Raw genomic sequence first — 12,396 nt, 5'->3', positions numbered from 1 at the left:
ATCTGCAAGATTAAATCCTTTATTACATGTTCTAGCACAGGAGTGGTTTTATTCCAATGCCCTTGTGGACTCCTAATATAAAGGGAGCACCGAACTCCCCCCTACAGGTTAGGCCTAATGCTCATATTAGCAACATTAGGAAGGGATTCAAACAACATTCTGTCTCGAAACACTACATTTTTAGTACATAAGGATCCTAGTAACACCATGTTTTTAGGAATAGAAGATAAATTCAGCCCCCATTGGCGGGGGGGCGACTTTCTGACATCGCCCGTAGCTACGGAAATTCCGGAAGTGCGAGTGCAGCGTTGAGCCGGCCAACTATTTACATTTCCTGCCTGATTGAATTTTACTGATGTAAGGGCAATATTTACCTTTTTTCTTAAGAACGATATCATATGGGTTTTCACTATGGAGCTCTTATTCTTTTGGAGATCTACATTTGACTACCGGTGGATTTAGGAACTGCAGTGGACAAGCCGTAATTGGGTTACCTTACCTGTATATCTTTGGAGCAGCTGGCCCTTAGTGGTCTTGTGTCCGGTAAGCAGGCTTTTCATGCGGTGGTGGATTCACATTTTTGGTGGAATTTCAATATTTACTACACCTGTCGGTGTTACCAGGGGAAAAAATCTGCATTTATCATTGATTTTGGACTTTCCCAATTCACTTAATTGAATATTGCCATGTATCTATATATACACTTTTTTATATATTCACATTTATTTATCACAGTGCAACTTTGGTTTTTGACATTGCAATATGTGCCAGCCGCCAGCGTTTTCTCAGCTTTGCTGTGGGAGAGGAGCATTATCCGTTGCCCTCTGGTCTCACATCTGCTCCTCGGATCTTAACAAGTGTTAGCCCTGGTGCTAGCTTTGCTACGCCAACAGAGATCACTGTATAGGGCTACTTGAACGATCTTCTCCTGCGAGCAGAGTCTCCTTCTGCTCTGGTTCCATCCACAAAGCTGAACTATCTGGACATACTCCCAGTATTTGCAGGCTGCAATTGGCCTCCTGCTGTCCAACAAATGGTCATCCCTCTGGACTTGCATGTGGATACTGGGCCTGATGGTGTCTACCTTCGAGGAGGTTCTGTTTGCTCAGTTAATTCAAGGTCCTTGCAAAGGGAAATTCTGACTAAATGGGACAAGACTCCGCAGTCTTGTCTGTAATGTGAGTAAAGATGCGCTGATCAAATTTAAATATTGATGCACTTAACATTCCTGAATATTGGAATGATGAAAAATGGAAAAATAAAAGTGAAGTGCACTATCCTATATGGGTGTGTGATCAAAAATCACGAATATGTGCAGAATCCACAGTGACCCAATGGTGCTTTGAATGTGATCCAACATGCATAATTTGCAATGTTATACAAAAATGAATTTGGATATAGTAATGTAGACACATCCGTCTACATGTGTGCAAAGTACATAATTTTTATAATTTAAAAAAATGATCTATCCTAATGGTTAATAAAAATTTAAATATTATAAGAACAAAATATGTGAACCAATATGAAAGCGAATGGGTCATATTTTCATGTATAAATAGGATTAAAATATCTCCTTAGCCTAAAAATATCTCCTTAGCCTAAAGGATTCTCAAGGGTTCCTCAGAAAAGGAGAAAAAAAAAAACCCATCATGTGTCAAAAGGTCAAGGAATATGATCCATGCTATGGACTGCACAAATTAGGGTTCGGTTTATTCCATCGGAGACTCTGTATATACACCTAATGTCTAAAACTCAACTTATATAAAGATTAACCTACAAAGATATCATCATTTCATATACACATGCGCCTAACCTTTAAAAGATTAATAGATTAAAAATGATTCTACATAGAAATTCAATGATATTCCACTAGACCCTATGTTGTAATGAGGATCAGATCCGTCTGAGTTGGGACACAAAGGAGTCCCTGATAATGGTGGCTTAGTCCTCTGGCACTTCAGCTCGGAAATTACTTCCTCCCCTTGTATTGGGACAGTGGTCGCCACAGATGCTAGCCTGTCTGGCTGGGGAGGTGTCCTCAGCAAGCATTCTGCTCAGGGAATCTGGATGCTGGAATGGTCTAGACTCTGATCAATGTCTTGGAACTCCGAGCGATCACGGTCTTGATCATTGGACAAATCGTCTTCAGGGTTGTCCAGTGCGCACTCAGACGCGGTCACGGCCGTGGCTTGTCAATCACCAAGGGGCCACAAGTGTCCTGGCGGCTCTAGAGGCAGCTGGGATTCTAAGGTGGGCTGAACGGTTCATTCCAGCCCTCTGACGTGCACATTCCCGGGGGGGGGGGGGGATTGAAAGGGCATTACCTCACTCGGCAGGCGTCTAGAGTGCAGGGAGTGGTCCCTTCATCCGGGGGGTTTCATCAGCTGTCTCTCCGGTGCGGCACCCCGCAGTGGATCTGTTGGCGTCTCAGGCCACCAAGAAGGTGCAGAGGTTTGTGGCTTGGTCAAGGAAGCCTGACGGATGCGCTGATGACCCTGTGGGGTCAGTATCGTCTCATTTACGCCTCCCCTCTTCTCAAGCTGCCAAGACTTAACACAAGATCGAGGCAGAAGGGATTCCATTAGTGGCTCTGGACTGGCCTCGGCTTGGTACAGCGATCTGGTGCGAATGGTCTCAGGGACAATCTGCTGTCCCAAGGACTGATCTTGAATCCTGCTTTAGTCGCTGGCTTTGATGGCTTGGTTGTTTGAACGCCAGGTGCTGAAGGATAGGGGTTTATCTGAGTTGGTGGTTCCTACACTGTTGAAAGCGAAGAAGTCTACCTCCTAGGAAGATCTGCCATTGTACGTGGAAAAGATGTACATTGCATGATGGGAGTCTCTTGGGGTTCTTCCTCACTCCTTGGTGGCTCGGATCTTGACCTTCCTTCAACAGAATTTGGCCTAGACTACCATCAAGGGCCAGGTGTCGGCTTTGGCGGCCCTTCAACGACCTTTGGCCACACTACCTGGTTGCATACTTTTTTTAGTGGCTATCACCTCTGCGCACAGGGTGTCGTTACTGGCGGTGTTATCCTGTAGTTTACCTGTTGATTCACAGGGATGAGGTGGTTTTTGGCCCCTGTCCGTCATTCCTTCCAAAGGTTGTCTCTGATTTTTATTTGAATGAAGACATCGTGTTGTCTTCCCTGTGTCCCAGGCCTAAACATCTGAAGGAAATTGCCTTGCATGCCTTGGATGTGGTCTGGGCAATCTGGCAGCTACGGTGTCTTATGTAGTCTTTGTGCTCACGGTTGGACCTCGAAGGGTTGTCTGCTTCCTCTGCAACCATTTTCAGATGGATCAGACATGGGGATTAAGGCCTATTCAATCGGGTCAGGTTCCTTCTTTCCCTGTCAAGGTGCACTCCACTAGGGCGCTTAGGGCCTCCTGGGCTTTCCATAATCGGGCATCAAATGATGTAGGTTTGCATGGCGGCCACCTGGTCGAACAAAGTTGTTTTTATAAAGTGGATGGACATCTGCGGATGCTTCTTTTGGCAGCAAGGTTTTGCAGGCTGCTGTTTAGAGGACCTGGTACTCGAGGGTCGCCCCCCCCCACACACACACACCCATTAGGTTTAACACTGCTTTAGGACGTCCCAATGGTAATGAATATCGGCTGTGTCTGTCAATGAACAAAAGAAAATGGGATTTTTGACTTGCCGTAAAATCCATTTCTCTTATTGACGGACACAGTACCCACCCCTCTGGAGTTATAATTCTCCTGAGACTGCTTGTAACAAAACGGGAGTGGCTATAGCAGAGGGAGTATACACCCTGGGACTGCCCATGGATGTAGCCAGAATTTTCTGCTTACTGTCTCCCTCCTGTAATGGTTATGAATATCAGAAGCTGTCCGTCAATGAACATCAGAGAAATGGATTTTACGGTAAGTCAAAAATCCAATTTTTGCAGGGACGTCCTACGGTTCTCAAAATACTGAAGGTGGGGATTAGAGGACCACATTTTATCTGGTGGGGTTAACAGGTTTCCTGTCCTGGTAGGAGGACCCCTAGGTCTCATGGGCTGTCCTGAAAGACTCGGAGGAAAATGTTACTGGTAACTCCTTTTCAATTTAGTTTTTGTGGGAGAAGGCTATGATGTATGCTAGTACTTGGGGTGAGGGTTTTTTGAACAGGCAAATGTACTAGACTAGAGGTCCTAAAGGCTAAAGGTTTTACCTTCTCTGCATTCAGCTTAAAGTTTTCCATGATCATTTCTCCATACCCTCTATACTTGCCTGAACCCGCTCTTGATCTGGGGCTTCGCCACTCTATCCTCACTTGTTGTGGAGGCAGCAGCGGGAGCTATTGGCCGAGCTGCACTGTTTGTCTACAGTCCAGCTCAGGAGTGAGCCTGCATGTCTGCCTAATAGCAAGCACTCACTATAGGGGCATGCTCTGAAGGACTGAACAGCGCCAGTGGACTCCGGTTTGGGGCTGTTGTGTGCAATGCTAGGTAAGTGTAATTGATTTGGTTTTTGAGGGGGGGGGGGGGAACCTTAGTAATGCTTTAAATGTGTCCAACTGCTGGTGTGTATAAATGGCTATATTTATTCTTACCAAAGCTTGTTTTGTGTGGGGTTTTTTTTTTTTTTTGTATTAAGCAGTAAACCTATCATGTGACATACTGGGGGCTGCCACTGCTGACCAGATTTTAAAAGTACTAGTTACCTGGCTGTCTAGCTTTAGCCCCTGACCCAGAAACCAGCGTGCAACTAGTGAAATATCACTTGATCACATGTTTGATTCATGACAGGGACTTAGTGCTAACCTTTAAACGTCGTTCTGTTACATTGATTTTTCAAATTGCGCTTTCATCTGGTAGTCTATGTATTGTAGGTTTTTGTAAAGAAACCTGCCTCATTGTTCTTAAAACACTAGCTGCTTGGCTCTTACCCTTTTTTGTTTTAGCAAGCATGCCGTTAAAGCGGAGTTCTGGCCTATTTTGCAACTTTAGTGATTCCTGGAGTGCTCGCTATGCTGATCAACAATTGGGCATTTTCAATTTTTTTCGGGGGTCCCTTACCTTATTTTCAGGGCATTTTTGATTGTACTTCCTCCTCCCTCTCTGTGGCCACGGCCACCGACATCACTTCCGCCTTTGCATTGCATCCTGGGAGCGGTTTGTCATCACTCCCAGGAGGCTAGAATCAGGAAGGACACAGCAGACTACACTGCAGCTTCAGATGCCCACGTCTAAGATGGCTGCGCCCAGACAGTGTTTTTAAAAGTAAGATTTTGACTAAAATCCAATACTGTACACCTTGTAAGTATGAGAATAGCGGTTCTGTAAAGGGCGATGGATTAGTATTACAGGGGTATTTTTAGTTAAAGGTATTTGAGGCCGGAACTCCGCTTTAAGGACCTCTGCCTGTTGTCGCTCAGTTTTTTTTGTATAAGAAATGGTGAGTCAGCAGAACAGGCAAGAAGCAAGCCTTTTCAGAAGGGGTTCAACAGTGGTAGAATACAATCATTTGCTTCATGTAAACTTTGCACTGTGTAGGGTACAGTGGTAGCTGGGGTTAAGCTTTTTTCTTTTGGCTGCGATCAGTGTAGTGTCCACTACAGCATGAGAATAAATTCATGTACAAGTTTGCTTTTACTTTTTACCGCCTTAGGAATAAGCTTTTGTAGTAATTGACATATTACATATTTTTGCCTCTTAGGATTTTTATTATGAAGATCTTGAACCTTTGACTCAAACACTGAAAGCTATGGCTACTGACTGCAATAAACACAGAGCGAAAATAGACAGACGAAAGCAACGTTCTGTTTTCCGGGATGTACTCAGAGCGGTTGAGGTATAATTATTTTCAGTTGTGCTTGCGTGCTTCTGACTGGAGGTTAATACATGGTGCTTAAAGTGTTGCCGTCTTAAGACAATTGTAATTTGTTTTTGTGCAGGATGGAGACTTTCAGGCTGAAATGATCCGCTTTGGCAGAGAGCGCATGCACATTGACTGTTGGGTGAAAAGGCTCACGTATGATGTTTTCAAAGAGCTTTTTGGCTCTGGAATGCAGCTTCATCTTCTGGTAAGGAGGCATTTTGTATACAATGTTTCTTTGCTTTGTGAAGGGAAATGGATGGCTGTCTGTTTCTGGATGTATCTATTTTCTGTCATATTTGAGTAGCTTAATGTACACCTACACGTTCAAACTCCAGTGACTGCAACATATAGCAGGTACTTCATCACACGTGCTGCTATCGGTTACACTTTTGTCAACTACCCATTCCTGAACTTTGTGACCCTGTCGCCACAGGATTGCTTGTATGTGTAGCATCAGCTGGAAAAGTAATATACTTGCCTGCCTTCTGGCAGCTTTCATATTAAAAGCCCACTGCAACCTTTACAGTTGCTAGAAGTAAGGCTGGCCATACATTATACAATTTTCCTTTAGGTTTGACCTCATATGGTTTTGGTAAATCTAAACACTTTTAATTTGTATGCAATCAGGCAGGCCTTTGCACTACAAAGTTTAAGGTAAATCTAAAGGAAATTGAACAAGAAAATTGTATGATGTATGGCAAGCCTAAAAGGTGACCCTGTGGTTACAGGGTCACATAACAAAGTATTTCCCATTACCCTTACCAGCTAGTCAAAAAACCAAATTACATCAACAATTTGCATTTAAGCGGCAGAACCCCACTGCCTCGCCAAGGCTTATCTGTACAGTGTGATCCTGACTCTAATCTGAGTCCATGTTGGAGCCTTCTGTACATAGCAATGGCTAAATGGACAGGTATACCCGGGGAGCCCATTTCCTCAAAAGCACATGGACACCCCAGAAGCCAAGCATAGCACAATGATTGTGTGCATGGCCCTTCCATGTGCACCTAGCTTTAAAGGCTAGGAATAAAATTGGTATGGTCACCATTTTTCTTTAAGAACCACATAACCGTAAATGATGCGCTACAGGTTAACTACACTGCTAAAAAAAATTAAAGGAACAGCATCAAGTCGATTAAACTCCTGAGATATTGATCTGGTCAGTAAGTAGCGGAGGGGGTTGTTAATCAGTTTCAGATGCTTTGGTGTTAATTAAATGAACAGGTACACTAGATGGGTAACAATGTGTCAACCCCCCACAAAACAGGAATGGCTTTACAGGTAGAGGCCACTGAAATTTTTTCCCCCTAGTACTTTGACTGTTTGACCCTAGCCAAATGCAAAACTTGTGAAAGTGTCACTACTGATAGCATGAGGCGATACCTGGATCCTATAGAGGTTGCACAGGCAGTCCAACTCTTCCAGGATGGCACATCAATAGGTGCCATTTCCTCAAGTGCATGGAGAAGATTCCATGAGCATAGAGAAGATTCCAGGTGACTGGCAGTTACCCTAGAAGAGATGGACGGGGCCTTAGAAGGTCCTTCACCCATCAGCAGGACTGGTATCTGTTTCTTTGTGCAGAGGAACAGGATGAGCACTACCAAAGCCCTACAAAATGGCCAACAGTGTGAATGTGTCTGACCAAACAATCGGAAACAGACTTCATAAGGGAGGCCTGAGGGTCCGATGTCCTAGTGGACCCTGTGATCACTGCCTGTGGAGCTTGATTGGCATTTGCCATTGGGCAACAGAATTGGCAGGTCCACCACTGGTGCCCTGTGCTTTTTCACAGATAAGAGCGGGTTCCCCCTGATCATGTGACCAATGTGAAAGGGTCTGGGGAACGTCATGCTGCCTGTAACATCATTCAGCATGCCCGATTTGGTGGTGGGTCAGTGATGGTATTGGGGAAGGCATATCCTTGCAGGAACGCACAGACCTCTACAGGCTAGACAATGGCCAGACCCTGACTGCCATTAGGAATTGGGATGAAATCCTTTGGCTCTTTGTCAAACCATACGCTGGTGCAGTGGGTCCTGGGTTCCTTCTGGTGCACGACCATGCCCAGCCTCATGTGGTGAGAGTATGCAGCCAGTTCCTGGAGGATGAAGGAATTGACACCATTAAATGGCCCCAACGCTCGCCTGACCTAAATCCAATAGAACGCCTCTTGGACATTGTTTCAGTCCATCTGACGCTGCCAGGTTGCACCTCAGTCTAGTCAGTGATGCCCTGGCCCAGATCTGGGAGGAAATACCCCAGGACATCATCCATCTCATTGGGAGAATGCCCTGATGGTGTCAGGCAGGCATACAAGCATGTGGGGGGGCCATACAAACTAGGGAGTACCTTTTTGAGACTCTACAATGAAATTTCAGCAAAATGGACTAGACGGTTGCGTCATTTTTTTTACTTTGATTTTGGGGTATCTGCATTCAGCCCTCTGTAGGTTGATTTTAATTTCCATCAATGTGGCATTATTTCGTTCTAACACATTACCCAGTCCATATCAGTATAGTTATCCAGCATATTTATCCCCATTGAGATCTGATGGGTTTTCAAAGTGTTCCTTTAATTTTTTTGAGCAGTGTTTGATGCATGAACAAATTATCCTAGCTTGCGTTTTACTTAAGTGCACACACATTAAAGGATTATTTATGGTGTTATAATGTGGGGGTGTTTTTGTTCTCAAAACCGTTTTTTGCACAATAGTATGCATGTCATTTTTTTATTCCTTTTTTAGACAAATGACTTTCTGCGTAGTATTTTTGAGCTCGGACCACCTTTGTGCTTGAGTGCAGCTGCTATTGCAGCAATGAAAACCTCCCGCGTTGAAAGGGTAAGCCGTGAACTTGCATAGCTAACAATAACTTTGTAGTGCTGTTTTGCTGTTGGAGCTTTAATGTAATTGTAAACCCTCACATTTATCCAGTGAAGTGAGATGAAAAAAATCCTACATAGTTTTTGCTTATATACAGTCTTCCTTAACCCTTCAAAATCTGTCAGGAGCACAGTGGAGGGGGCGGAGAGACTGCAGTTAGTGAGCTGATTGGAGGAAACGCCTGCAAATGCCCCCCACCTCCACACAGCAGAGCAGAACTAGGTTCTGAATAGACTAGCGGTCTGCTGAGCTCCCCCTCTCCTGACCAAAATGTATCTTGTCAAACTTTTTAGAAGGGACTCATGCTGAGAACTTGGTGCCTTGGAGAGAGATGTAAATACTACAGATATGTAGTACTACAGATATGTAGTTTATAAACACTGACTTTATATTTGTGTTATACAGTGGGTATAGAAAAGAATGGCCCCCTTTAAAATCACTTTGTTGACTTGCAGCCTGAAATGTGTTTTATCCAGCTGTATTTATCAGTGCAACTTCTAACATCCAAGTGAAACATATAACACCATGTCAGAAAAAAAAAATCCAAAACCGAATTGCTGAGTAGGAAAGAATCGCTGTCTTCATTTCAGGCTGAAAAGCAACGAAATGTGATTTAAAGTGTGGGGAAGAGTGTAATTCTTTTCTGTACACCCTGTATATTGAAGTTTTTTTAATTCAGAACACTGAAAATTGCAAGTGCAAAATTTGGGATATGCTTAGATTGACTGTATAATTCAGTCTGTTTTGGCACAGTTGCAGCCTTCATTCATGTGTAATACACCATGCTGCTGACAATTTATATGCAGCAGGCATAATTTACCAGTCTGATATATGGGTCTTTAAATATAGTGGTTCAATAGGACATGGCAAGTTGATGCGCATGTGTTAATGTTCAACATAAAAGCTAGACTTTTCATTAGATACCGATATTTTTTGTTTGAATTCTGAATTGTCAGTGATTGTTGTACATTCTTGGATATGTAGAATGCATTAACCAAAATTTATTTTCACCACTTAAGCACATGAACAACTCTGCTGCATTCAAAGCTCGCACAAAAGCTAGAAGCAAACTGCGTGACAAGAGAACAGATGTTGGAGAGTTCTTCTAAATATTCAGGATGGGATCCAACCTGCAAATGTGTAAACTCTGCAAATGAAAAGAACAATTTAGAGTTGGCCTAGGCTTGCCTCACAAGTGGATAAATGGCTTTAGCAGCATTTCAGTTGGGATGGGAAGAGATGTACAGTATGTTTGTAATAGAAATATATTTATTCTTTATGTATTAGGTCCAGCTATGTAGTGTCTCATTATGTCTTGTACAACATTGCCCTATATAGTATTCCTGCTGAACAAATTGCCTGCTGCAGTTTTCTCTTCTAATTTCTCTTGTGGGTGTTTGTGTGCCATGGTTAACCTCCTAAATGCATTTTCACAATTTGCTGCATTATCAGGTGAAAGTGAAGTTTGGATTCAAGTGTTAAAAAATTTGCATGGTTCCGTCTACATTTTACTTGTGATATTTTTGGTGAGATTTGTGAATTATCACTGACCTAATCCTATCTTTGCTATAACTTGATTTAATGTCCCTTTGTATTAGGTTGCTTCTGTGTGCACATTTTATCTTGGCGTATTATACAAGAAATTTGTGTAAATATCCACTTTCCAAACAATTGTGTAACTGTATCATTGTTTTAGAAGTATATTAAAAAATAACTCTATATTATGCTCTTTGACAATAAACTAGATTATGCTTGCTTCCTAATATTTGCCTAATATTGTCCTATGTACAAACCTGCATGCCTTTTTACATAACTGTTTTTTTAACGTCTTGGTATTCACCTTTAGTCCACAGCCTGAGTTTGGAAAAGGCTTAGTGCTGCACAATTTCAGAATACAAAATAGACCATGCAGTACAAATAGTCGTCAGTTTAGGAGTAAGACCTGCTCCAGTTTCTCCCTCTGGGTTACTGGAATTTTGGTTGGATGGGACAGTGCTTGTAACAATCAGATTTTCTATGCACGGAAGTGCAGTATATAAAGAATTGGTGTCTGCACTACATGTTGTGCAGCATTCATTTTTAGTCTTCCACTTTTCCTCATTGATTCAGAAGAAAACAAAGCTTCCTGTGAATGGCTGAGCAGAGCTCAGCCCAACTTAATTTTGGTCTGGGCCGGAACACGATGCTGGATGTAGCAGAGGCTACATGCACTTCATACAGCGTTGACAGCTGTTGCATGTTTTGGTGAAGGAAATTTCCTTTATTCCAAACAAACCAATGTTCGCGAAAATGCAGTTATCGGTCTAAATGCTAGTAGCTTTGTCTGCAGCTGGCCATGGGGTTGTCTGTCCTGCATGGCTTTTTTTTTTTTGCCCTATAAGTGGCAGCCACATTAAAATCTAATTGGGGAGATGTGATGCAGAGTGGATGTCTGCTCTCATGGACACCAATGTTTATGCATTGTGCCTACCTTTTACACACTTTATAGAATAGAGGCTGCAGTGTTATTTGCATAATGCTGGTCTGCAGCAGACCATGGGTATGAAGCTGATGCTACAAACAGTTTATACACGGCTGGCTGAAATTAGCCACATGTATTGGTAATAGGGTTGCCACCTTATTCCTTTAAACCCTAACACATTTATATAGGTTCTGTGGCTGATTACGGTGGTAATTGCCTCAGAACCTTTGTAATGTTCGGGTTTAAAGGGATGAGGTGGCAACCCTAATGGTAAAGGAAATAGTGATGGCAAAGCTAGAGTTGAGCTTTAATACAGGCAATTGATTTGGTCCAGTTTGCCTATGATTTGTAATTACTAGCTGTAGGCATATGAAATCTAGTTTGAGAATTTTTCCCCACCAATATTAAGCTGTAGACAGGGGCTGTGAGCAAACATTACTACTTGGGTGCTTTGTAAACCCAGCAGTGGCGATTGAATGAGTAATGCTACAGCCTAAATATCATGCACATAGATTTACAGGCAAAAAGTACAGTGCATCTGGAAAGTATTCACATCCCTTCACTTTTTCCACATTTTGTGTTGCAGTCTTTTTTCAAAATGTATTAAATTCATAATTTCTCTATCGTCCATTGACTGACGCAGCTCTCATACTAATCCATTGGGTTATGCTGCCCCCTGCAGGAGTAGTTCTAGGCAGGAAAAAGGTAATTATCCACGCCCATGGGGCTGTCCCCATAGGCATAACCCCACACCCTCTTCTCCAACAAACCAGTTTCTTTTCTGCCTAGAAAAGGAGTAGGTTTCCTGCTGGGACTTCGGTCTCAGTATTTTATTCTTTTAAGATTTTGGTTTTATTTATCCTCTACTCACCTTGCTAATTAGTGTTCAGGGGGATCCTCCTGGTGATCTACAAGCAATGCCGGCTGGGGTTTCGCACTGGATAATCTAGATCCTTAAGGTTTCCCCAGCCTAGCCTACGGGCGGGAGCAGGTTCTAGTCCCGCACTAGGCCTCGCCACAACAGAGCCCCTTTCTGGATGGGGACAAGCCTGTGAGTGGCTGTCTTGCTGGTATGCGATGACCTGGAATGCCCTGAGTCTCAGTGTACCCCTCAGCTGGCAGCACCCCCACTCTGGGCGGGAGGTCTGCCGGAGCAGAGCCCACCAGATCCATGGTATGGTGAGTAAAAAATGTTGCCCCTCGGTGGCCTTGAACTTCCT

General features: G+C 43.3%; 1 protein-coding gene across 1 annotated transcript in view; it reads left to right on the top strand.

The window, feature by feature from the left end:
* Window positions 1-10,016, top strand: part of IFRD1 (interferon related developmental regulator 1) — a 77,714-nt gene extending 67,698 nt beyond the window's left edge. The window contains exons 9-12 of the mRNA XM_082254454.1: window positions 5,670-5,804; window positions 5,908-6,036; window positions 8,578-8,673; window positions 9,735-10,016. Coding sequence (XP_082110580.1) covers window positions 5,670-5,804; window positions 5,908-6,036; window positions 8,578-8,673; window positions 9,735-9,824 — 450 coding nt within the window. The 3' untranslated portion in view covers window positions 9,825-10,016. The remainder of the gene's footprint in view (window positions 1-5,669; window positions 5,805-5,907; window positions 6,037-8,577; window positions 8,674-9,734) is intronic.
* Window positions 10,017-12,396: the final 2,380 nt, after the last annotated feature.

This window comes from Pelophylax lessonae, assembly GCF_965119305.1.
Source record: "Pelophylax lessonae genome assembly, chromosome: 4".
Classification (NCBI taxonomy): Eukaryota; Metazoa; Chordata; class Amphibia; order Anura; family Ranidae; genus Pelophylax; species Pelophylax lessonae.
This window is presented reverse-complemented; position numbering and strand designations above follow the sequence as displayed.